At 46.3% G+C, this 24,862-nt stretch overlaps 2 protein-coding genes across 6 annotated transcripts in view; both read left to right on the forward strand.

The window, feature by feature from the left end:
• The window catches only part of LOC149324357 (uncharacterized), a 40,097-nt gene extending 24,211 nt beyond the window's left edge, over positions 1-15,886 (forward strand). For 2 of the 4 annotated variants that reach the window (XM_089565596.1, XM_089565593.1), the window contains 8 exons: positions 440-511; positions 1,151-1,222; positions 1,838-1,909; positions 2,459-2,530; positions 8,884-8,955; positions 13,811-13,906; positions 14,605-14,703; positions 14,986-15,886. In XM_089565596.1, the coding sequence (XP_089421722.1) occupies positions 440-511; positions 1,151-1,222; positions 1,838-1,909; positions 2,459-2,530; positions 8,884-8,955; positions 13,811-13,906; positions 14,605-14,694 (546 nt within the window). In that variant the 3' untranslated portion in view covers positions 14,695-14,703; positions 14,986-15,886. The remainder of the gene's footprint in view (positions 1-439; positions 512-1,150; positions 1,223-1,837; positions 1,910-2,458; positions 2,531-8,883; positions 8,956-13,810; positions 13,907-14,604; positions 14,704-14,985) is intronic. The other 2 variants (XM_089565594.1, XM_089565595.1) reach the window with 2 other exon arrangements.
• Positions 15,887-21,045: 5,159 nt separating this feature from the next.
• LOC149324358 (uncharacterized) overlaps positions 21,046-24,862 on the forward strand; it is a 50,127-nt gene continuing 46,310 nt past the window's right edge. The window contains exon 1 of one of the 2 annotated variants that reach the window (XM_089565586.1): positions 21,046-21,389. In XM_089565586.1, the coding sequence (XP_089421712.1) occupies positions 21,364-21,389 (26 nt within the window). In that variant the 5' untranslated portion in view covers positions 21,046-21,363. The remainder of the gene's footprint in view (positions 21,390-24,862) is intronic. The other variant, XM_089565588.1, reaches the window with a different exon arrangement.

Here is a 24,862-nt window from a genome sequence, read left to right on the forward strand (position 1 = left end):
ATTGCAGCGAAGAAGCACACACACACACACACAGAGAAGGAACACGCAAAAAACATGGACGAACGCTGCTTTTTTGCGTGTTCCTTCTCTGTGTGTGTGTGCTTCTTCGCTGCAATATGAATCAAGAATGTTACCAACTTGCCCAAAAACGTGTTTTACATTAAATACTCAAGCACATCTCGCATCGCTTCAGGAAAAGCTTCTCGAAACAAAATGAAATATGTAGTCTTCTTTGCTACCAACCACAAAAGGTGCGAGCTTTGCCAAGATAATGCTAACTTGAAGTGCATAATTTTTTAAGAGTTCTTTTGCGACAACGTAATATACAAAAGAATCAAATTACGAGCAGATCAAGCCAGACACCGCATTAAGAGCACATAGCCCTGATAGTAATGCCAAGAATAATGGAAAACAATGCTGACGTCACAATTTATTCCAGGCTTCAAAGGAAGGACAGAAGAGTCTAGACGCAGATGTAACGGAATGGAAGATGCGTCTGAACGCATTCGAGGTACGTTGTTCATAAGTATAGTGAGAGTTCGTGCATCATTCTCGCAATGGTGGGTGCGGTTCCATTCCAACAGGCATGACTGCGTCAAGCCCCCGAGCGGGAACCAGGTTGTGATTTATGTTCGCGCGATTCTTCATATAGGCAAGAGAAAAGCAGCAATTGGAGTTTCTCGAATACAAGAAAAATTTTGTGTTCGGAAGATTATTTTCTTTTCGGAAAAGGGAAGACAGTTTTGTAGGAATATTTACTTAAAAAAACATGGTTTCCACTGCAGTATCTGCAACATATAAAAACGGTCTTGCGGTTTAAAGGAAAATGTTTTTTCGTCTTCAGTCTTAATAAGAAGGCAGTTAGAGGGGTCTCCACTTCCGGAAAACAACACACAGAGTTACCAATTTCCTGTTGCTACAGGGAGCAAAAAGCATGAAAGCTCTGTAGAAAACCTTATTTTGATTAGCCTTATGTTTGGACGCTGGTTTGTGAAGGAGGGATATGCAACAGACGGTACGTTGACAAAGACGGTACGTTGTCTTTGCCTTTGGACAACCGCGTATTAGGCCCAAGATAAAGCCCAAAAAATCAGGATTAGTGCAGGCAAGAATATTCAAATAACGGATGCAGCTTTCCTATTTATAACAGGACTCGAAAGAAGAATGCAAGGCATTGGCCGCCCAGGTAACGGATTTGAAGAACCAGCTTGAAGGCTATGAGGTACGTTGTCCAAAAGTTCTGTCAGAGGAGGCGCATCTCTCGAGAAGGTCGAAGTGCCGTCAACTACTCGAGTGGGAAGTTGCGCTCAATTATGTTCGCGCGCTTCTTCTCGTGCGAACGCTAAGGACATGGTGAGAAAATAAGAGTATTTTCGAAGCGAAAAGCAGCAATGAGAGCATCGTGCTTAATGGAGAAAATTATTTTCGAGGGTGGTTATTTAAATTTGGTGTCAGACACCTAGTTTTCTAAAACCTGTGATCGTGAAAGCATAATTGGTTTTCCAGCATAAGCATTTGCAATGTATTTTTTGACCATAAATCAATACATTTTTTCCTCCTTTCTCCTAAAGACATTTAGAGTGGACTCCACTTTAGGGAAATCTCCGAAACGCTAAAATTAACACCTTCCTATTGCTAGTAACCAAAAGTACGAAGTGTTGTGAAGGGAGCGCTAGTTTGGATGACTTTTTTTCGGAGATCTTCTTTTGCAACAAGGCACATGATATAGGACCTAATTTTGTTGATAACGCACCGGATTTAGCGTAAAAAGCATTCAAAATGCTTAATACTGTCTCCAAAAGTCGGATAGTGATGCCAACATCCCCATTTGTTTCAGGATTTAAAACGAGACAGCAAGATATTGGTCGCCGAAGTAATGGATTTGAAGAAGCGGCTTGAAGGTTATGAGGTACTTTGTGTTTGCCTTTTGTCCGACCAGGCGTACCATTTCCGCAGGTGTGGCATTATTTCCAACACACATTCAAAGCGCCGTCAAAACCTTTATATTCTTCATTTACGACGAAGAAAAACTGCAGTTAGAGCTCCTCCAGTAGCGGAAAAAATTTTGTGTTTGGACGACTATTTCTTTTTCGGAATAGGGCTGACAATTTTGTAAGAATATTTAAAAAAGAAAAACATGTTTTGTATGCAGTATCTGCAAAATCTAAAACATGCTCTTGCGGTTTAATGAAAAACATTTTCCGTCTTAAGTCTCAATGAGAAGAAAGTCATAGAAGGCTCCACTTCCGGAAAACACCACTCAGAGTTACCAACTTCCAAATGATTGCAGGCACAAAAAACACAAACGTTGTGAAGCAAACACTATTTTGATTAGCCTTATTTTGTGACAGAACCAAATATGGACAACAACGTATTAGACCCACAATAAAGCGAAAAGTTTAGGATTTGAGAGGGCAAAGTTATTGTAATAACATATGCAAATTTCTATTTATAACAGGACTCAAAAGAAGAACGCAAGGCATCAGCCGCGCAAGTAACGGACTTGAAGATGAGCCTTGAAGGCTATGAGGTACGTTCTCTAAAGGTTCTGTCAGAGGATGGTGGTGGTGGAAAACATTTATTTACAGATAAACTTCGGGAGGTGAGGTATGAGCTGACCCAAAGGGGGCCAGCCCTCACAAGTACTAGGTGGAGGTCCCTAGTTCGGGACCCCAGTGGCGTCGGCCGCTGCCCGGGCTCGCGCGACCAGGGCCCGTTGGGGCTGCAGGTCAGAGCAGCCGAGCAAGGTCGCCTCCCAGTCCTCCCGGGTTGGGTTGGGGTGAGAGGAGATAGCAGGGTTGGAGCGGCAGGCCCACACCATGTGGTAGATGTCCGAAGACTTCTCCGCACAGTGCGGACAGCTGCCAGAGAAAGAAGGGTCAAAGTGTTTTAGAGCTGCCGGGCACCGCAAAGTATTTGTATATAGGCGAAGCAGAAGCCGCTCCTCCGCCTTTAAGAGACCTTTACACAGGCGGGGATAAAGACTATGGCCAGATTTATAAAGTAAAGCAATGTCTTTAAACGAGTAAGCTGGAGTGAATTCGAGTTCCTGATTGTCGGGGTCGGAGGGGAATGGCCGGTGGGAGAGCGCGCGGGCGGCGGCGTCAGCTGCCTCATTTCCCTCAAGGCCCATGTGAGCAGGAGCCCAAACGATACGCCGGTGAGCGGGGTCCCCGGTATAGACGCTGTTTTGGAGAATGCGGTAGGCTAGATACGGTACCCAGCCCTGCTCGACGTTCCGACATGCCCCTCGCGAGTCGGAAATAATTGTTTTTGAATTGGAATGAGATGCAGCCAACGCAATGGCGACCTCCTCCGCGTGTGTTATGTCACGGGCTCGGAAAGTAAGGCCGTTCACTGTTTTGGATTCGTGGACGTCTGCGGCCGTGAACCATCCCCCATGGTGGGGGCCAGAGGCATCCACGTAGAATACGCCGGGTTTCGATCCATAGTGGCGGGCCAGGGCTTCCGCCCGCGCCAGGCGCCGGCCATTATGGTCCTCACGGTTCATGTTCGCGGGAAGAGGGCGCACGCGGAGGGCGCATCTCCACTGGGATAAAATACGTACGCGCTCTTCCATGAGAGTGGTGTGTTGGATGTGTAGTCGGGCAAGAAGGCGGCGACCCGACGATGTCTTCGAGAGATGTGTGTATTTTTTGCTCAAGTGAGCTTCCCGGAGCTCCCGAAATGTGTTCACCATGCCCAGCCCCAGGAGGCGCTCGTTTGAGGTGGTCACGGGGAGGTCCAGAGCCCGCTTAATAATTTTGCGGAGGATGACTTCGAGTGAACCCTCGTCTTGCTTCCGCAGGTGGAGGTATGGAGTCGAATATAGAATTCGACTGGTTACAAATGCATGCGCCAGCCGCAAGGCGTCCTTACATCGTAACCCCCCGCGCTTGTTAGAAACCCGGCGGACTAAGCGGCCCATCTGGTCCCCCACCTGACGGAGTTTGGCCAATGTTGTTTCTGACCGTCTGTCTTGATGTATAAAGAGCCCCAGTACCCGGATTTCGATTTTTTCAGGGATTGGACCTGTCTCAAGAGACAATGAAATTTTGGCTGTGCACTTTGGTGAGGGGCGTATGTGCACAAATTCAGACTTTTGGATGGAGCATTGGAGGCCGCATCGGCGAGCATAACGGTCCACTATGGTCGCCGCCTCCTGCAGGTTGGCCTCATTGTCTCCAAGGCAACCATGTGTGGCCCACAGGGTGATGTCATCGGCGTACAGCGCATACTGTACACCGGTGACAGCGCCCAGCTGGGCCGGTAGGCGCATCATAGCCAGATTGAATAAAAGGGGAGAGAGCACCGCGCCCTGTGGTGTACCCCTGGTTCCTAAATGAAAAGGGCCATGTTCCTTATCCTGGATTCGAATTTAAGATTGTCTCTGTCAAAAATTGCCGAATGTATTGAAAGGCGTTTCTGCCGCAGTTAGTTTGAGAGAGGTGGGTGCGAATGATCTCGTGGGTAATGTTGTCGAATGCTCCCTTCAAATCCAAGGCGAGTACGACCTTAAGTGTCATTGCGAGCGCATTCGACGGGGTCGAGGTCAGCCCGATTGAGCTGTAGCAGGACATCCTGTGCAGATCTGTGTGGGCGAAACCCGAACATGGTGTCTGCGAAAAGATGTTTGGATTCCATGAACTCGGACAGCCTGTCGCGTACCATCGTCTCCATGAGTTTGCCCACACAAGAAGTCAGAGAGATGGGGCGGAAGTTGTCCGTGTTGATGGCCTTTCCAGGTTTAGGAATGAAGGTTACCAGGGCGGTCTTCCAGTCGATGGGGAGTGGTACTTCCCCAAGCCAGATTGAGTTAATGTAATTCAGTAAAGACAAGTATGTCTGGTCGGGGAGGTTGGCTGACAATTTGACTGTAATTTTGTCCCGACCCGGAGCGGTGCCACGTTTCATTTTTGCCAGGGCCGCCCTCAGGTCATGGAGCTGGAACGGTTGATCCAGCTCAACGTTCTCTGAACCTGCATAGGAGTACGCCGGCCCGCGGGGGTCCTGGGTGGTGCACAAGTACTGGTCCCGGAGCTTGTGCGCCAACTGAGTTGTGTTGCCCTGAAAGCTGTGTATGGCTCTTTGGAGGTGTTTTTGAGTTTCCGCGCGTGTTTGCGTGGGGTCAATTAGGACGCGAAAAAGTCGCCACGTGTTCCGGCTTGACATCTGCCGCGCGGCCGTGTTGCATCGTGCCACCCGGTTGGAGTCGGCGAGCTGGGCCGCATACTCAGCCGCTCGCTGAGTGAGCTCGGCGATGCGAGCTTTAAGTTTCCGGTTGTGCTTCTTCCGGCGCCACCGACGGACAAGGCAATGCCGGGCCTCCCAGAGGTGGAGCAGGTGGTTGTCCACATCAGAAACCGCCTCTGAGAGCTGAATTCGAGTTTCGGAGGAGCGAACGCTAGAGACCAATTGTTCTGACCAAGACTGGTAGCCTTGTTCATGTATTGGTGTGGCAGTGTTATAATTTTGCCTGAACTTGGTCCAATCTGGGAGTCGGACTTGTGTTGTTGGTCGCGCGAAAGGATAGGTCCTAATCGTAATGTTCAGGAGGCAGTGGTCGCTGCCGAGGGTTTCCTCGGTGCTGAACCAGTCTGCATACTGAATGTTGTGGGTGAAGGTCAAGTCCGGACACGTATCCCTTGTCACGGAGTTGCCTATACGAGTTGGATGGATGGGGTCAGTGTGAAGAGTGAGGCTCAGCGTTGACGCAAGCTCCGCCAACTTGCGTCCCCGCTTCTCTTCACGGCAGTAACCCCACATCCGAGAGGGAGCGTTGAAATCGCCCACAATCAGGAGGGGGTCCCTACCCGCAACTCTCAGCGCGCGGCTAAAGAGGTCCGCGAATGATACATTCGGCAATTTCGGATTGCAGTATATATTGAGTATGTGTAACAGTGGGTACTGCTTGCGGAGTGGGAGGAGGGTCACCATTACATAGGAGTATTCAAGTTGTATGTCTAAGTCGACCTGGTTGGCTGTATAATTTCTATGAACGCACAGACAAGACGAGGGGTCCTGCTGGAACGTCGTATAATTTGTTAGTGTGGCGCCTTTCCCTGGCTCTTGGAGGGCAACCACCGCTGGCAAATGCTCAAAGGTTGATAGGAAAAGCCGGAGGTCGGCACGCTTGGAACGGGACCGGAGCCCCCGACAGTTCCATTGAGTAATCGTAATGGGGGAAGCCGATTTGGAAAGGGGGGAGCGCCTACCAACGAGGGTGTCCCGCCATGCTCAGATTTTGACGTGATAGGTGGTAGTGAGGCTGCCCCCGAGCCAGATACCAGGGACTGAAGCTCAGCACCTGGAAGGGGGCAGCTGTCTTCGTCATCGCCGAGGACATTGACTCGCCGGGATAATCTAGAGGGCCGACCAGATACGTCCTTAAGGGGACCGGCTCTGCGAGAAAGGCGGGGTTTGTCGCGACGTGTTGAGCGATCATAGAGGGGATAGCCTCCATGACTCGAGCTATGAGGCGTTCCATCGCTGTCTCCAACAAGGTGTAAAATTTGGCATTGAGACGGGCTTCGAGTTCGGCAAGGGAAGGTTCCAGAGCCGGTGTTGCCGCCGTCTCGCTCTCCATAGCCTCTGTGTCGGGGTTACTAGGGGGAGGGGGAGTTGTTCTAGCCTCTAAGGCTTCAATTTTGGCAAGTAGCATCTCGTTTTGGGCCCGGAGAGAAGCTACAAGGCTGTGGAGCTCAGCGTCAGCCGCCGAGCGAGGGGCAGGGGAGAGGGGGTGGGAGGAGGAGGCAACCCTGCCTGAACCGCTCACCTGTTTGCCATTTTTGACAGCGTTGGCCCAGGAACCGGCCGCGCCATTCTTGTCTTGGGAGCGGGCTTGCTTCTCCTGGCCGCCGTGTGGGGGCGGTGGTGGCACTTGACAGCCCTTGACGTCCTTCCCGCTGGGAGGCGTCTTTCGTTTTGAAGCGTCGCTGCCGACGCTACCAGGGTGATGTGGCTGCCTGCCCGTCAAGCTGGATTTCCCGCCCTTAGGGGCGGCTGGCTTGTTGGGACGGTATTTTGCAGTGCAGTCCCGCGAGTTCGTGGCGTGGCCACCACCACAAACTGCTCACTTGGCCATACACTGGTGAGGGGCCCGCACCCCCGCTTTTATGGGTGCCTGCTGTCCACACAGGCCACACTTATCTTGTGCTGGGTTGGGGCAAGCGTTTGCCCGATGGCCGACAGTTCCACACAAGCTGCAGGCCGGAATAGTGCGCAAATACGGCTGCACTGAGACGATTTCAGAGTTGTAGTGGACGTATTTTGGCTTAACCGTGCCGGCAAAGGTGAGCCGGGCCTTGTTTGAGTTGCCGAACTTCCGGATATCCAGTAGAGTGCCGCTCCTCCACTGCACGCTAGGTTGAAGAGATTCGGACGTCTCATGGTTGGCCACCGTAATGACTCGATAACAGACGTCCTCTTCATGTTCTTTGAGATGGCCGGCGAGAGGCACATCTCCTTTGGTCGATTTGATGGAAAAATCTCCCAGCAGACGGTCTGCGACGTGGGCGTTCCGGGTGCTGGCGAGGATCAAATTTTGGTCCTTGCATAAAAGGAGGCTCAACTCGGACGCCTTAGGCTCCCCGAGGAAAGCGCCGAACGCGGCACCGAGCTCGCCGTATTGAAAGACGTCCCGGATGGCCAATGACTTCCGGGGCTTTATGACGATGACAAAGTCGTCTAGGTGAAATTTTGGTGAAGGCTTGGGCCTCCGCTTGGTAACTGGGTTGCGGCCCTTTGGGCCGGCGTCCTTCGCCTTTTGCGAGGCGGGAGCTTGGCGGGTAGCAGCAGCCTTGTCAGTGGTTGGCGTGGCGTTCGCCGCTATCTTGGCCTCGCGTCTGGACCGGCGCTCAAGCAGACGCAGAAGATTTGCATTGCGGATCGAGTCCGCGGGTGCCGATTTGGGTTCCACAGTGACGGGAACGGCCGACCAAGACATGGCGTCCGGGTCATAGCCGCGTTGCAGAAGTGTTTCTTCCATCTTGCTGAAAGAAGCGGCGCCCTCACAGCCGAACGCCGGCGCAGCCGTTAGGCTTAGCGTCGGCGCCGGAGGCGGGAAGGAAAAACCGCGTTAAAATTTGTAAAAGGGGGCCCACCTATATGAATTTGGTGTCCACGGGTGCCGATGAACCTGCCGAATCCAAAGGGAGCGAAATTGATGGGATCCAATGACTTGAGACGTGGCTCCTGTCAAAAAATGACGGAGCCGAAGCGCCACACGTCTTGCAGACGCCCGCCGGTCAACATCGGGCCTGTCAGAGGACGCGCATCATTTCGTGAAGGTGGGTGTGATTTATAATCGACAGTGAAGGTGCTGTCAGCAACTGGAATGGGAAGCTGTGCTGATTTATGTTCGCCCGCTGCTTGTCGCGTGAGCTCTAGGGAAGTGGTGAGAAAATAAAAAAAATTTCGAAACGAAATGCAGCAATGGAGCATCCTGGATAGCGGAGAAAGTTGTGTTATTTGGCGATTATTTGATTTTTGGGTCGGACACCATGTCCTCTAGAAACTATTAGTGAAAAAGCACAATTTGTTTTCCAGTATTAACATTTGCGATGTATTTTTTGACGATAAATCAAAACATTTTTTTTTGTTCTGAACTCTGAAAAAGACATTTAGAGTGGACACCACTCTAAAAAAATTTCCCCAACGCCATAATTAACAGCTTCCTATTGCCAATAACCAGAGGAACGAATTTTGTGAAGGAAGCATTAATTTGATTGGTATAATTTGGCAAGATATTCTTGTACGTCAAGGGACAAGAAATAGGACCAAATTTTGTTGACAATGTACCGCATGTAGCATAAAAAGCGTTCAGAAGGCTGAATATTGTCTACAGAAGTCGTATAGTGATACGAAAATATCTATTTGTTCCAGGATTTAAAACAAGACTACAAGATGATGGTCGCCGAGGTAACGAATTTGAAGAAGCGGCTTAAAGGTTATGAGGTACGTCGTTTCTGTCTGTTGTCCGATCACACGTCCCATTTTCGCAGGTGTTGCATTATTTCCAACACACAAGCAAGGTTCCGTCATTCCCTCAAGTGGGAAGTTGTGGGGATCTAATTTCGTGAGCTCCTCCTTGTGGTGCGAACCGTATGGGCATGATGTCAAAATGAAAGTAATGTCCAAGTCAAAAGTGGCCAGGACCCCATCGTCAATGGTGCAAAAATGTTTAATTTTTGGACGGTTATCTAATTTTGGGTGACGAACAGGGTAATTTCTAATGTACACTTGTTTTAAAAACATCTTCATACAGGGCGGGCTGAACTGCAGGAGAAAGTGCAGTAAACACAATAGAGATTTTCGATTGCCACCAACAAAGAAATGCGTGATCGTCAACGAGGGGTCATGGGCTATGCTATCCTGGATTAGCTGACATACGAGGAAAAAGCGCGGGATTCTTCATAAATAAAAATGTAGGTGACAACACAGAGGAATACTGTAGTGTTAGCGAGATGGAGGCAGTTATCATATTAAGCTGTATGATAACTGCGGCTAAGCGCGGCTAAGCGCGGCGGCTAAGTGCGGATTAAGCTTAGCCGCCGCGGTGGCTCAGTGGTTATGGTGTTCGGCTGCTGTCCCGAAAGACGCGGGTTTGATCCCGGCCGCGGCGGTTGAATTTCTTTGGAGGAGAAAATCTAGAGGCCCGTGTACTGTGCGATGTCAGTGCACGTTAAAGAACTCCAGGTGGTAGAAATTTCCTGAGCCCTTTACTACGGCGCCTCTCATAACCTTACCCGCTTTGGGACATTAAACCCCATAAACCAAACCATATTAATCTTAATATGTGGTACTAAGTGAAAGTGGTACACGCCAACTCTCGTACTTCCAGCCATCATGACATTATAGTCGAAAGTTTGTATGAAGACGTGCAATCGGCAGTGAGTAAATTGAGACAACAGTATACTGCACTGATGGGACTTGAATGCCAAGGCAAGCAAGAAACAGGCTAGACACCAGGCAGTGGGTGACTGTGGCATAAGTTCGAGGAATCAAAGAGGGGAGTTCGTGGGGAGAAATGATTTACGGGTCATCAGAACCGTTTTTCGTAAAGAGCAGAAGATGAAGCGGGCGTGGAAGATACCCAATGGCGAGACCGCTGACGTCATCATAATCCTGAAGAAAGTGGACGTCAGTGAGTGGAAAAATTGAAGACTGCTCAGCTTACTGTTTCTTGTCTAAAAGATATTCACTCAGGTATTAGCAAATAGCATCCCGACTACCTGAGACTTCAATCAAGATAATGAACAAGCACGCTTTCGCAATAGTTGCACGACCATAGACCATAATCACACTACTAGTAAGGTTTATGGCTTACAGTTTATGAAGTTTAAACGCCCCAAAGCGACTCAGTCTAGGAGGGAAGCCGCATTGAAGCACGCCGGGAAGTTCGACCACCTAGGGCTCTTTTACGTGCACTGACCTCGCACATTACACGGCCCTCTAACATTTCGGCTCCATTAAAATGCGACCGCCGTGACCGGGATCGAAGCCGCGTTATTAAGGTGAGAGAAAAATGCGCAAAATATAAGCAGCCCCTACACACTGGGTGTTCCAGCTATCTTAGGCGAGGGTTTAAAAATATGCCGAAGAGGTCTGTGACGAAGCTATCAAATGCATGTCACTGGCTATTTTATTGACCAAGTCACACTATTTTTTGATCCTGCGCAACTGCATAATTAGTCGAGATTAAGTAACCAATTTTGGAAGGAACGAAGAGAGGCGAAATATTCCAATAAGAAGGTTGTAGATCGGTAAGCGAAGCGTCCAATTATACAGTTTCTGCCATTCCATTTGTCGCCTATTAGAATAGATCCCGAGAAATATTAAAACTACCACGTGACATACCCGCTCGCGCTCCGCGATCGGAGTGCTCTTAAAAGTTGGATGTAGGAGCCATCAGATCATTTAGCCCGGTGTGCTGCCACGTAAAAGGCGACAAGGATGCGCCGCTGCAGCTGGCTGTGCAATTTACGTAAGCAGTATGCTTTCCATGCGGCTGTTCATGATAGCAATAAGCAGACACAGCCCTTATCGCTTGCGCTCTTTGCTAAATTGCACCGCCGGTGGAGGTTTCAGAGCACTGGGATCGCTGCACGCAAGCGGACATGTCCCGTTGTATTTTTGTTGTATTTCGCAGCCATCTGCAGTGAGAGAAAAAAAGTAATAAGGAATAGATATAAAGTTAGAAACTGTTCAGCCAGACAATTTGCTGGCCGTTCTGCATTTTTTTAACTGTTCACCTATCTTCGTTGCTTGCGAAGGTAGTTGATTAATCACAACTAATTATGAGATTAAGCCGATTACAAGAAGACTAAGAGTCGCTCAACACAATAGCCAGCAAAATGAATTTGATCGCGTCCTCTAAAAGGTGCCGCGACTATGTTTAAAATCTGGCTAAAATTAGCTTACACCCTAAGTGGAAATCTCAGCAGTCCCGCAGGAACTGCGGAATAAGGATGTAAGTATAGTCCAGTATGCAAACATATTGGAACACATATATACTGCTAAACTGCCACCACAGTCCTCCGTCATCTAAGCAATAAAAACCCAATTAAGAATGGCAAGCATTTAGACATTGCCTCGGCAGTGCTATTCCCCGCCTGTTTTACAGAAGGCTCTCAGAGACCTGAGGCCGTGTGCTGGAAAATGTCTATTTTCCATTGTCCACTTCACGTCCGTTGGCCAATAATCGTCCGTTGGTCACTCAGGTATTAAGCTGGACAACATGAATTGGTGGGAGCGTTGGTCAGACATAGTATTATCCGCTCTGCTTTACATGATATTGAGATCTACCGCGGATTTCAAGCGTTTGTTAGAAGCGACCCAGCCGCCGGGTAAATCTGAGCGACAAAAGGCAGAACACCAAATGGACGCGAAATGGAAAATGGAAACTGCAGAAGCTCTTAAAATACAGCTTTGAACGAGGAAGGTTAAACTTAATTTAAGGTAATTAAGGACAGCGCAACGAGATAAAATAATGAAAATTATAGCTTTAACGTCGAGAGGCTGGAAGAGTGCGCATTGGGTCAGGGAATCGAAAAGTTTGACATCTTAGCCGAAATAAAAAAGAAATGGGCATGGGCAGCTTATGTAATGCGACAGGTTAATATAGCCGATGGTTGGTACGGCTAGTGTCAGGATTCCAAAAGAAAGCAAACGTACCAGGAGGGGAGAGGAGGAGTACGAGGCAAGGAGATTACGAAGCTTGCGGCATGAAGGTGGCCGGAGCTTCTGCGGAACTACATGAACTGGAGAGATTTGGTGCAGGCCTTTCTCCTGCAGTGAGCGTTGCCGAGCTTATGATGATGATTGTGATGAAATAAAACGATAGCAATATTAGCGAACCGCTTAAATAATGAAGCTAAGATTGCAAGGCTATTATCCAGCAAAATAATCAGCGATAGCAGATAATAGCGTAATATTTTAAAGAATTCAAAAGGAGCAAAGAGATTGACTGCAAAATTAACGGAATTAAAGGAACCAAAAAAATATTTGAGAGGAACTCCGTCGAGGCTTTTTAGAACAAGCTCCGTGGTATTTTGGTATTATTCGGAATAGAAACAGTCTAACATTTTGAACCAGCATAAATTCCTTCGGCATTCATTTGAGCAGGAAACTGACGATTTTTGTTAGTGAGGTGCTTTTTGCAAATAGTACATAAATCTTGTAAGAGAAACAATGACATGCAAGTTGAAACAATAGAAAGGCTGCGCTCAGGAGCCGGGAGATTACAGTGCCCCGATAGTTAAATGGATTTGTGGACGATACAGTTCGCAGGTGAATATTATTACGCGATGCATCCTCGCTATTGACACATTTCATCAAAAATCCCAACTTCTGCGTGAGCATAACAGGCTAAATGTTTTGCAGGCTGAGTAAAAAATGTGCCTAGAGTAAAAGATGCCCCTGGTTCTACGCCTGCAAAAACATAACCACAAATTTATATTTAAGTACTCCTCTCTGTGATCAGCCTGGAAAAGCTCTGAATGTGTGAGGAAAGAACGGACTTTCATTTTGGAGTTCACATTTTGTAACAAGGTAAATTACAACACTACTAAGATTAGAGAACCCTGTTCAGGCGAAGCCGAAGAGCAGATTACAGGAGGAGTAGTTTAATGACTAATACTCATATTATGGTGACAATATTACATCTTTATATGTGTCAGAAATAAAAGAATTTTATTGAATAAGTAACGAAACTGAAGTGTCCGAAAGGTTCTAAGGTACGTTGTAGATGACAATTTTGTGAGAACACGCACTGATTCAAGGAAACGTGGGCAGGCAGTTGTGCGTGCATATGTAGTGATTTATATCAAGGCTCTTCCTGCAGAGAAAACTCTAAGAAATTGCTATAGAATAATAAAAAATACGGAAGTTGAAATATAGCACAGAATGCATGCTGAAATTCGGTGAAAATAGTTTGTCGGAATGTTAGATTACGACCCATTTTCATTGTAGAGTGTATTTTTAGCATTTCGGTATGCACTCGAACAAAGACAATACTTTGCGCGAGAAAAGCAGCCGAAAGGTTGGCTTGAGAACCGAACAAATTTTATTTAAAATAACGGAAGTTAAAGATCGCTGCAGTCAGGAAAAACTTGTGTATATTAAGAGCATAAATATTTCGCATATAAACTAATGTCTGAACGTTGTGGTTTTGGGCGCGGGAAACATTTAGAGTAGTGGCATTAAAAGACAACTTATTAGATTTAACCTAATGCGCAGCTGAGTAGTTATAATGCAATATCGTGCAGTGATATAATGGATGAAATGTTGCGACTTGTTCTATATGTCACAGGAAAAAAAGATGACACTGGTCTCTCAAGTAAAACATTTGAAGAAGAGCTTGGTCGCACAAGAAACCCATTTGATACAGCGTCGAAGTGCACGTGAGGTAGGTTGACTGTAACTTCTGTCGCATTATACGGATTTACTATAGGAAGATCAAAATAAAACTTACTCGTAATTAATTACATATAAAAGTTTTCTACTCAATCCAAGCGCAAAGTGCTTGTTATTAGAAGAAGCAGGAGAAACGTCGTTTGAAGAGGAAATGAAGCACTGAATTCTATTAAACAATAGAATTTTAATTGAAAAATAAACCAATCTGAGAATGAACAAACCATATTTCCCACTCTGGCCAATAATAGAAATGAGATCAAATTTATCGACAGAAGTTTCACACCATTTCCTTATTTATTTTAGCATTTGATAATGTGTTTTTATTTCAAAACAGTTTCACTAACTTCATTTCAAATATAAGGTAGATAGTACTTTCATGTTTTGATGGCTCTTAAACCCTCGCAGTTTAAGATATTATGCAATATTCTTATATGGTACAATTTTTCAACAGTACTTCCAAATATTTCAATACGAATAGCGTTCACCTTACTATAGTGGATAGCAACTCTATAGGCAATAATCCTGAAGTATCAAACTGTTCATGTCAGTATGCTTGCTCCTAATTATATTAAAATAATTATGTAAACTGTTCTTTAAACTACGGAAATAACGGTTTGGGTTTTACGGCCGAAACGCATAGAGTGTATTTCGGCCGCATATATCAGCACTAATTGCTTTACTGCCTTACAGGATATTTTCAGAATGATAGCGGTTTTCCTTCGCAGAATTTGGATCTTGACTTTGACAACACTTAGATTCCCGCAAGCAAATAGGACATGATTATTGCAGGTGGGTTGCTGCTCGAGACATTCCCAAATAATTACCACTAGCCCAAACTATTATGGCTAGCATCTGCATGCATACAATCCGACGCATTCAAGTATGTGTGCTCATTCGCTGTAAGCGCTGTTTGTGTTCATGTAATATAGAAAAAAATTGCATGATTGCACTTAAGTGTGCTTAAGAGCGAAAATGCGAAAGCTTTTTCCTGTCCTTTCTTTCTCCATTTTTGGTTTTTATTTTTGGTTTTTCTTTCTTCTTATTTTCCGTTTCCTAATTTTTTGTTTTCAGATCACTGCGGCGACTTGCATTTGAACAATGCAGAAGGAAAATGTCCACAGTCTATGTCGACGCCATGGGTATTCTGACGTCCAATTTTTTAGTTTGGGGCAACACAACATTTACAAATATTAAGGAACTGGCCTGCAATGCAGAATAAAGTAATCAATATTATTACAAATTCACCCCCAGACGGCTCAGCAGATATCTTACTGAAGAAATTGAATCTAATTAGCATGGAGAACATGTATAACTATCGCCTTTGCAAAAAATTAAGAGATGAAAAGAAACAAAACAACAACCTGCTAAATTACTCTGGCAAACTTGCGAAGAAGTAAGCATTATTATAAAACTAGACATTCTGAGTACTGGGCAGTGCAACGTAGCCGCACTAATTATGGAGACCAAATGCTTCGACACACATTGCCGATTGATTATTTTAAATTACTTTTTCGAAAATGGCATTGACGTGGCACGTATTTCTAGCAAAAGGTTCAGAAATTTATTCCTTTAGTATGCATCCAAATGTAATCCACAGAAAGTTCATGTAAGCAATTGTTCTAATAACTAATGCAATATGTGTTCAACACCTTTCATGAAAGAACATTTCCTAATTAGATTTTTTTCCTTAAAATCATCAATTCTACGTTTATTTCTTCATCGCCAATGTTCTGTGTGATCAATATTTCATGTCATGTTGAACAGGACTGTCTATGCAACATTGTATGTAACAACGTTGTAGTACGTAATGAATTGTATATATATGCATTCTGTGCGCTCTGCTGTTCCCATTGTAACCACGGGGGGCGGGAGCAGCTTGTCAAGCTGCTGTTCAGCAGCTTTTTTCTCTCACCTCCCCATATTTTGTAAAACAAAAACATGAAATAAACTGCATTTGCGTTTGCATTTGTATTGCGACTTCTAAGTGTGTTCGACATTTAATTAATTAATTACTCCACATCAACAAAATTCGGAATTTACAGAGATTTGTTTATTGTCGCCATGTGCCTACCTATAACAGTTACATAGCTAATAATCAGAAATTAGCTGGGTATGAATAATGAAAATTATTCAACTTTTTCCTAATGCCTCACAACCCTGTATTATTTTTTTCGCAAAACCTGCATTCACACCTTAAAAAAATTTTAAAAAATATTATTGCACTTTCGACTGAACGCCCAGTATATTCAGTCGTACAGCTTGATCACATTTCGTCGCCGGTATGTCACTTTTTCAGGACAACATTGTTTGCAAATGAAAGTGGAGACCACAGCCGAGATATGCGCGGTGAATATTGCAATGAAGCCTTCTTATCGACGGCGGGATATACTTACATTGATCATAAAAAAATGATTAAACTACGTGCCTTACAAAGTCAAGCGAGATTATTTTTAGACACTGAATATGGGTGCTTCGACAAAGAGGGACATCATTAGCGCGAAAAAAAAAAGACTGGTAATATCACTGTATAATCAACATAACTGATTCAATATTAAGGAGCAGAAGAATAGTTTAGAGGGGCTGGCGCGTTTAATAAACAAACCTGTTGAAACAGGTTTGCCATAAAAAGCAATGCTACTGAACTGAAGGAAAGATGAATTTGAAGGTAAAAGTTATTAGATGCACTCAATCAAATGCTTTTGCAGAGGAAATTGTCGTTCTGAAATGAAAAAAATTCTGAACCAAATTGAAGGGGATAGGAAAGGAAATGCAACCATTATGTGCGTCAGCGGAGGAAATGTAGATTTAGATTACAATACAAGAAACAAAAAAATAACCGCAATAGAAAAAATACATAACCCCACCACCGATTTTAAAATGAAAAAAAGTACACAAAACTTTTATACACAGAAGAAAGAAAAATTGCAGGGTTATTTTTCATGCAAAACTCATTTCTTCACAACTTACCAGCTGTGGTGGTGGCTCACTGGTTTAGGCGTTAGGCTACGGGTTCGATCCGAGTCGCGGCGGACCTATTTCGATGGAGCTGACACAAAAAAAGTGAGTGTGTTGTGCTGTGTCAGCGCACTGTAAAGCACCCCGGATGTTCTAAATAAGTGCTACACCGTCCACAACAGTGTCCCTGATAGCCAGTGTCACAAACGCGGGATGTTAATCCCCGTAAATTCTTAAATCTTCCCTTGTTAAACGTATGTTAGAAAGAGAAACTACTTCTTCACTAATGCTCTGGAAAACTTTAATTGATCACATAATCGCCGATGACGACAACAACTAGGGGAGATGCCAGGTGTTTTAAGGAAGCCAGCCAAACATTTTTAAAAACAGATTGTTTCAGGTCAGATAAAAAGAACTGTTTTCGCGGCATAGTAATGCAGTGTTGGTGGATGTCAGAAGGCAGATGAATCAAGTAGTAATGGGATACGGTTTTATGGTTTATGTTGGCTTAACGCCACAAAGCGGCTCAGGCTATGAGGGGCGCCGTAGTGATGGGCTCCGAAAATTTCGACTACCTGGTGTTCTTTAACGTGCAGTGACATCTCACAGTAGACGGGCGTCTATAATTTCGCCTCCATCGAAGTTCGACCGCCGCGGCCGGGATCGAACCCGCATCTTTCGGGACAGCAGCCGAGCCCCGTAACCATTAGGCGACCGCGGCAGTCTTAATGTGATACCGACAGGCGCCTGATTTATTATAGATCTGTAGCCAGCCCTATCTGTTTTTGGAATTTCAAAAACGCCATTACCCTCGCCGTGCGGCTCTACGAATTTGGACGATTTCTCTTGCCATTTGAAAACCGCGCGCTAGCGGAGACCCCGCAGCGTTGTTTATTAAATCGCTTCACTTCGCAGCATATGTGCCCTGTGGCATTCTTTTCGCGCGTCTGTGCCTTGGGGCTACGCGCTCCTCGCTACTTTGCTGCTTCTGCGCATTCTTCACAGAGTAAGTTAACATACCTAACAGAAAGCATCGTCATAAATTTTGAGAGTTATTTGAAATACTCCCTGCGACAAATTGCTGTTTCGAAGATTCATACAGTGGCCGCAGTGGCTCAGTGGTTATCGCGTTCGGCTGCTGAACCGAAACACGCGGGTTCGATCCCGGCAGCGGCGGTAGAATTTCGATATAGGCGATATTTTAAAGACCCGTGTACTGTGCGATGTCAGTGCACGTTAAAGAACCACAGGTGGTCGGAATTTCCAGAGCCCTTCTCTACGGCGTCCCCCATAGTCTGAGTCGCTTTAGGACGTAAAACCCCCATAAACCAACCAAACTACCAAACAGGCGTAGATGATAAGATGATAAGACCCTCCTCTATAACGCAGCACTGTCAGACAAAGCCTATAGTTTCTCCTACTGGAGTTCAATGTCATGTCAGGTACATGGCGTGTCTTGTCGCAAAGCATTTTTTTAGCATTGTGGCTTCCACATTGTATGAGGCTCCAAATCTCCAAAGTAATTATACATCAAAGACTGCAGAAAAGTTTTTTTTTCGAACACAATTTTTCGTCGTCTGTTTTTCGTCGTCGTCGTCGTCTTACGGGTTCCTGCATATTCTAAACAGGCGGGCACAAATATCATAAAGCACACACTTTGTTGATAAACAAAGCACGTACATTTAATGGACTGCCAGCCACTTCAGAACACTTTTTTTTTTCTTAGAAGTGTTCTCAGTAGACGCATCAGTATGTTTAGAGCAGGGTTAATTAGAGATGACACTGGGACTTTACTTCCTGCTGTAAACGTTGTTAGTGTCATGATGATGTAGTGGGACTGGACGTGACGGCATCAGCGGGGGGTTAGTTACGATTGTGTGCAGCCCGCAGGAAATCTAAAGATAAACTTGACTCGGACATGAGTAGGAAAAAATACCTCACTTATTCGAAAACGCTTATTCCACCGAGCAGACCAGTGAAAAAGTTGATACTAAATAAAGTATGTGTGTGAATTGCTGCATTACAGCATGCTAGGCTCCGGAGAGGAAATTAAGGCTAGACAGCGCCTCTTGTATATTTACAATGCGAGCCACATCGCCCGCTACTCAACGGGAGCCGTCGGTACGCCTCATTTCAGTTAGTTGGCACGCTGTGGCGCTAGCCAGATGGTAGCACTACTCGCGTCATGCTTGCGCATGGGCGCGCTGTGGTGATAGCTCTATCCTACTCCTACACCACGCGTCTGCCAGATTCTTGCTTCCTACCCCTCCTTGTGTAGCTCTCGCTTCATCCGCGGCGCGGCACTTCTTCCAATGGCAATCCGCTAGAGCGGCAGCTTTACTCGCCGTTTGCAGTGGTGGGCTGAGGAGTTCCTTCCGCTTATCAGTTGAGGATCGCGGCTGCCATACCTGAGGCGTTGCCTGTGCTGTTTGTGCAGCTAACTGCTGTTCCTTGTCAGACGAATAAAGCGTTGAATTTGGTTAGGTTCCTTCGTTTCGTCCCACCATGGTTAACGAAAATTGATTTGCGCGGGTAAATGGCGCGGTCCGCGAAGCTGACGTGGTGTGCTCGCAGCAGCAGTAAAATGGCACCGCTTAATTATGTGCAGTACGGCTGCTGCTTTCACTTTTGTGTGAAGTCTGGGATATTTTAGGCTTGTTTATGTAGAGCTGAGAAACTTCGCTGCACAGGCTGTAGTAAACAAAGGGTCGTTTACGTCCATTTATTTACATATATTTACACCTATTTACAGGAATAGCTTATGTACGATACATTGCATGTATCTGCGGCTAATGCACGGCAGGTCTATATTAATAGACATTTAGGTTTACAAAATGTTTGTCCATTTGTGTGCATTCACTCGTATCTTTACAGCCATAAGAAATCTGTAACCACTTTTGCACGTGCGACGAGGACAAAGCATCTCATGCGCGAGCTTAGCGCAAAAACAAACGAAACAAAACACACCTAACGCCCGCGTGGAGACGCTAGGTCGTACGCCTTCATGTGTTTGATTGCCCTCTTCTGCGGCGGCGAGCCACAACGCCGGTACAAGAGACGCTGACGCAACGGCGAAGAAACCATGCCTTGTTGCTCGGCCTTTGCGGTGACTACCCTTGATCACGTGCTGAAGCGAACTTGATTTCGGTTTTATCTTGCGTTTTTTTCTTCAAGCTCATTTTTTTAGTTTTGCACAATTTTATTAGCGCCTGGTTATGCACGGCGCTGCAGCTTTGCGAATGGAGTTCACCTTTCGCTTATTAAAACAACCACTGCTGCAGGCTGCCACGGAAAAAGGAAAATCTTTACCAAGTTGTAAAGATGACAGCTTACCCTCCAAAAAGTAGTGCAATGATTTGAAAGCTGTTGCCACCTGGTAATTTCAAGAAATGTCTTCTCGGGGAGATTTATAGTTCAGAGTTTATGGGGTTTAACGTCCCAAAGCGACTCAGGCTATGAGGGACGCTGTAGTGAAGGGCTCCGGAAATTTCGACCACTTGGGGTTCTTCATCGTGCACTGACATCGCACAGCACACGGGTCTCTAGAATTTCGCCTCCACAGAACTTCGACCGCCGTGGCCAGGATCGCAATCGCGTCTTTCGAGTCAGCAGCCGAGCACCACCATAACCACTGAGCCATTGCGGTGGTTTCCCATGCCTTCCTTACTTCATTCTCACATTTTTCTTAGAGAACATGACTGAATCGCAAGCCAAAATAGCATAACTCATTACTGACTACATTTGCCATCTGATTTCGTATTTCCGCCAAGCGGTTTCAGTGCCTCTCTCGGAATGTTTCTGCGTTGTAGCTAAAAGACCAACATGATTCCATCAAGCCGCCTCAGCCTTTCGTCGCAATGCCAACGTCGCTGCGCCGCACTCTGTGTGGCTCCTTTTAAAACCAGCGCCTGCAGCGGTTTCCCGTTGACCAGCGGTACGATGAGCAGCGCCCCTTCCATACCATACAGGGACCCTGATCATCATGAGAGATGCAGAGCGCCGCCTTACTAAGAAAGAAGGAAGTTTTCAAAAATTACCTTCGTCTGTTTTCCGTCGTGAGGCGCCACTCAGATGGCACTTTCCCAACCGGAGTAGAGCAGGCGCGAAGGGTAGCCGATGGGGGAGAGTAGGAAAGGAGTACAAGAGAGGGCCTTCACAGGTCGGATCGGCCGTACTCGACAGGCATAGTGAAAATAGAGATGGCGATTGGCTAGCAAAGCTTTGGACTTGAGCCTACCCATATTACCACTGCCTCTGTTTCAAGCTGCAAGCGGCTACGCTACGGCTGGGCCGCATTCAGGCTAGAACGATGCACGCCTACGCCTGAGTCACCGCGATATCGCGCGCGAGCCGGGAAACGGCTCGGCGAAGGAGGAAAAAGAAGCATACTTGCGATATCGGCGTGATGCACACGGCACTAACTGAGCGGCCTTTCAGTAAAAACGAGATAAGCACGGCATCGTTCGTCTTCTTCGTGTGGCTCGGCAACTGAGAATGGAGTTTTCTCACCGCTCCGATGGGTTCGTGCTTTCTTTATTTGTGTGCATCCCCTCTCGCTTCGAGGCAATATTTAGTGGCCGTGAGCCACAAATGGCCACTCGAGAAGTTAGTAAGCTGTGAAGAACTCCTAATTCGGTTAAATTGAATTCAGCGCAAAAAAAACAGACAAGGGACAAAGAGAGACACACTGAGACAACACGAACGCTCAGTGTGTCTCTCTTTGTCCCTTGTCTGTTTTTTTGCGCTGAATTCAATTTAACATGCTTCACCAACTAGCCCGGCAGCTTGCTCTCCTAATTCGGCCCCTGCTCAAATCACTTCAGCTCAAATTTGAGGATGCTTAACAGTGTGGCTTAGTTTTATCTCCCGTCGACAGGGTCATAATGACAGTGGTTAGAAATTAGGGTACATTTGCTTGCACATTAGTTCTCATTGACGATCAATGCCAGCAGAAGGTGAGTTCTTGGCATCAGATGAAGCCGAAGGAGTAGTACAAAGCCAAGGACTGCTTTCATAATTGAACCGATTACACAACTAGGCCGTCCTAAAGTGTTATGCTCTGTGTTGAGTCTCACGCTGCAAACAAGCCCGACAGGTATTCACTTTTGACTTAGTCGCACAGATACACTCTGAATGCGAATATATATATATATACAGGGTGTCCCAGCTAACTTGGACCAAGATTTATAAAAAAACTAAGCGTTCTTCAGAACTGAAATCGCATGGATGTTGTTAGGGTTTACCTAAAGTTACACTACTGTTTTCTGGGTCCTCCTATTTGAATAATTAGTCGAGATAAAAAAATTAACTTTTTAAATACAGCTTGCAACGTTCAGGCGTCAATAGGAAAGTTGTGGAGCTCCACAAATACTGTCCAACCCAGGTGCTTCAAACGAGATAGACTTAGCGTGGCCGTTTTTATTCGGGAAAAGCGAAAGCCCGCGGAGTTTAAAAAATACCACGTGACAACGTGCTCCGTGAGCCCGGATGCGCCGCGATTACAGCGCTCTCATCCGTGCTTTGGAAAAAACATCACTCGCTTCGCGCGTTCGTGCTGCCCAAGGCAGGGCTTGAGGTTGCGCTTGGTTCCAAGATAAGCGCCAGTTGGTTCTCAAGGCAATTGAAAGAAAGCGCGGCTCCTGTTCTTCAGCGTAATTCACACGACGTTATCAGGCTTGTTATATGCGTTTTTGCTTTTTGGGATCTTGCTCCCGAAATCAAACTCATGAGATTGTCATCGTTCCTCCGCATGCCTTCTTCTAACGTGACAGCGCAACTATCGCCGCCGAAACGGGAGCCGTGCTTTGTTTCAACTGCCGCCCGTACCCACTGACGCTTATCTTGGAACCAAGCACAACGCTAAGCCCTGTCTTGGGCAGCACGAAATGCGCGAAGCGGTTGATGGTTGTTACAAAGCACGGATGAGAGCGCTGTAATTGTGGCGCATTCGGGAGCACGGAGCGCGCTGTCACGCGGTATTTTTTAAACTCCGCGGGCTTTCGTTTTTCCCGAATAAAAACGGCCACGCTAAGTCTATCTCGTTGGAAGTGCCTGGGTTGGACAATACTTGTGGAGCTCCACAACTTTCCTATTGACGCCTGAATGCTTCAAGCTATATTTAAAAAGTTAATTTTTTTATCTCGACTAATTATTCAATTAGGAGGACCGAAAAAAATAGTAGTGTAACTTTAGGTAAACCCTAACAACATCCATGCGATTTCAGTTCTGAAGAACGCTTAGTTTTTTTATAAATCTTGGTCCAAGTTAGCTGGGACAACCTATATATATATATATATATAATGTTACGCGGCGGCCAGCCGAAGAATGAGGCGTGGTGAACGATGGCTATGAGATGATTTTAATGGCCTCTGGCCTAGCGCGGGCGCTGCGTCCCGCGCCACTGCCAGCTTCGTCTTTGTCACACTACCCGGGGCCTCCGAGCGATCGTCCCGATCGGTGACGAACAGACGGCGAAATGGCGATGGTCTTGAGTGGGGGGTTGAACAGTATGTAGAAGATGGTGCAGTGCTGGCCGCCACGATGAGAACGATGAGAGAATGAGTCCCGGTCCACGAAGTATCCAGGCCGGAGGGTGCCAGGAGCTGACGGCCGAGGTCCGTGGACGCACCGGACGGCAGGGGCAGGGGGGCGGTGTCTTCACGTGTGGGTCTTTGGTCGGTCGGGTCTCAGGTCGGTCGGGTCTCGGGTCGGTGGGGTCTTGTGTCGTCGTGTCTTGTGGTCCGGGCGGGGGACGGGGCTGGGGTGAGCGGCGAGGTCGGTTCAGGTCCGGCGGGCTGGGGCACGGCCGTGCGGTAGAATGAGGCGTGGTGAACGATGGCTATGAGATGATTTTAATGGCCTCTGGCCTAGCGCGGGCGCTGCGTCCCGCGCCACTGCCAGCTTCGTCTTTGTCACAATATATATGAAGTTGTCGCAACTGAAAGCGAGTGAAACTAAGAGCAGTCCGCTTAATTGTATTGATTGTATTTTTTTGGCTCAAATGAAAAGTCCTTGCGAAAAAACGGATTGCCGGTTGCGGCGCTAAGAATGGCTTGTAAACATAGATTTTCTTTCGGTAGTGCCGCTTTTCCGACTTAGAAAGCTTGTGCCATGGCATCCGCGAGCCCTGACATTTAGGACACGATATGTAGCCAGTGTAATAGGTTTACGCGACTAATGGACATATTTATTGCTTCACTATCGAGAGGCGTGCGGTCGTAGCGTTGAAATTGATGCAAAACATGTTTAAAACAATATTTTATATCACTAAGGCGTTTTTAAGATAGGCATTCGCATTATAATACTGGCGATATCAGCCACAGATACCAGGAACCGCTTTTGCCTGCAACATTGCTGACGATAGTAGCGCCACTAGGAGCGTAGTGGCAGCCTGTCTTTTTCAAAACAATTGCTGTTTAAGAGAAATTCTCTTAAAGTGGATACGAAATAGTGAACTGTTGAAAGTTAGAAAAAATTTATTGCCTGCTGTTTTATCCGGCAAAAATCGCAAGTATTACATATGTACAGTGCTTAGTCCTCCTAATGAACTGTACAGGACCAATCAGAGGCATATATCATCCGATATTTGGAGCGCCGCAATTCTTACGACAGCGTAGTGCAAACATCTGCTACACCATGATTTTCTCCTAGAACCAGGAGTTCTATCCTCGATACCGTATATTATAAGAAAAAAAATCTACATGTACATGCTTGTTTTTCGTTACCGATTTCCGGGAGTGGGCTGCTGCTTTGAAGTTTCTGTAATTTTTATTGACCGCTGCAATACCTAATGCTTATCCGGAGGATAATTTTTTTTTTGCTGGGGAAAAAAATGATCCAGCGCTTTTACTGGGCGAATACGTCCTTTTTATTTTTATTGTTTTGGTTAACACCTCCAATCGACATATGGGCTTTGAGGGAGGCCGGAGTCGAGGGTTTCAGATGCTAGCTAGTGTCTGAAAGGAATTAATTTGCCCTAAATGGAAGCTAAAAT

Source organism: Amblyomma mixtum, unplaced genomic scaffold, assembly GCF_055824585.1.
Source record: "Amblyomma mixtum isolate Tamu unplaced genomic scaffold, ASM5582458v1 scaffold_47, whole genome shotgun sequence".
Taxonomy (NCBI): domain Eukaryota; kingdom Metazoa; phylum Arthropoda; class Arachnida; order Ixodida; family Ixodidae; genus Amblyomma; species Amblyomma mixtum.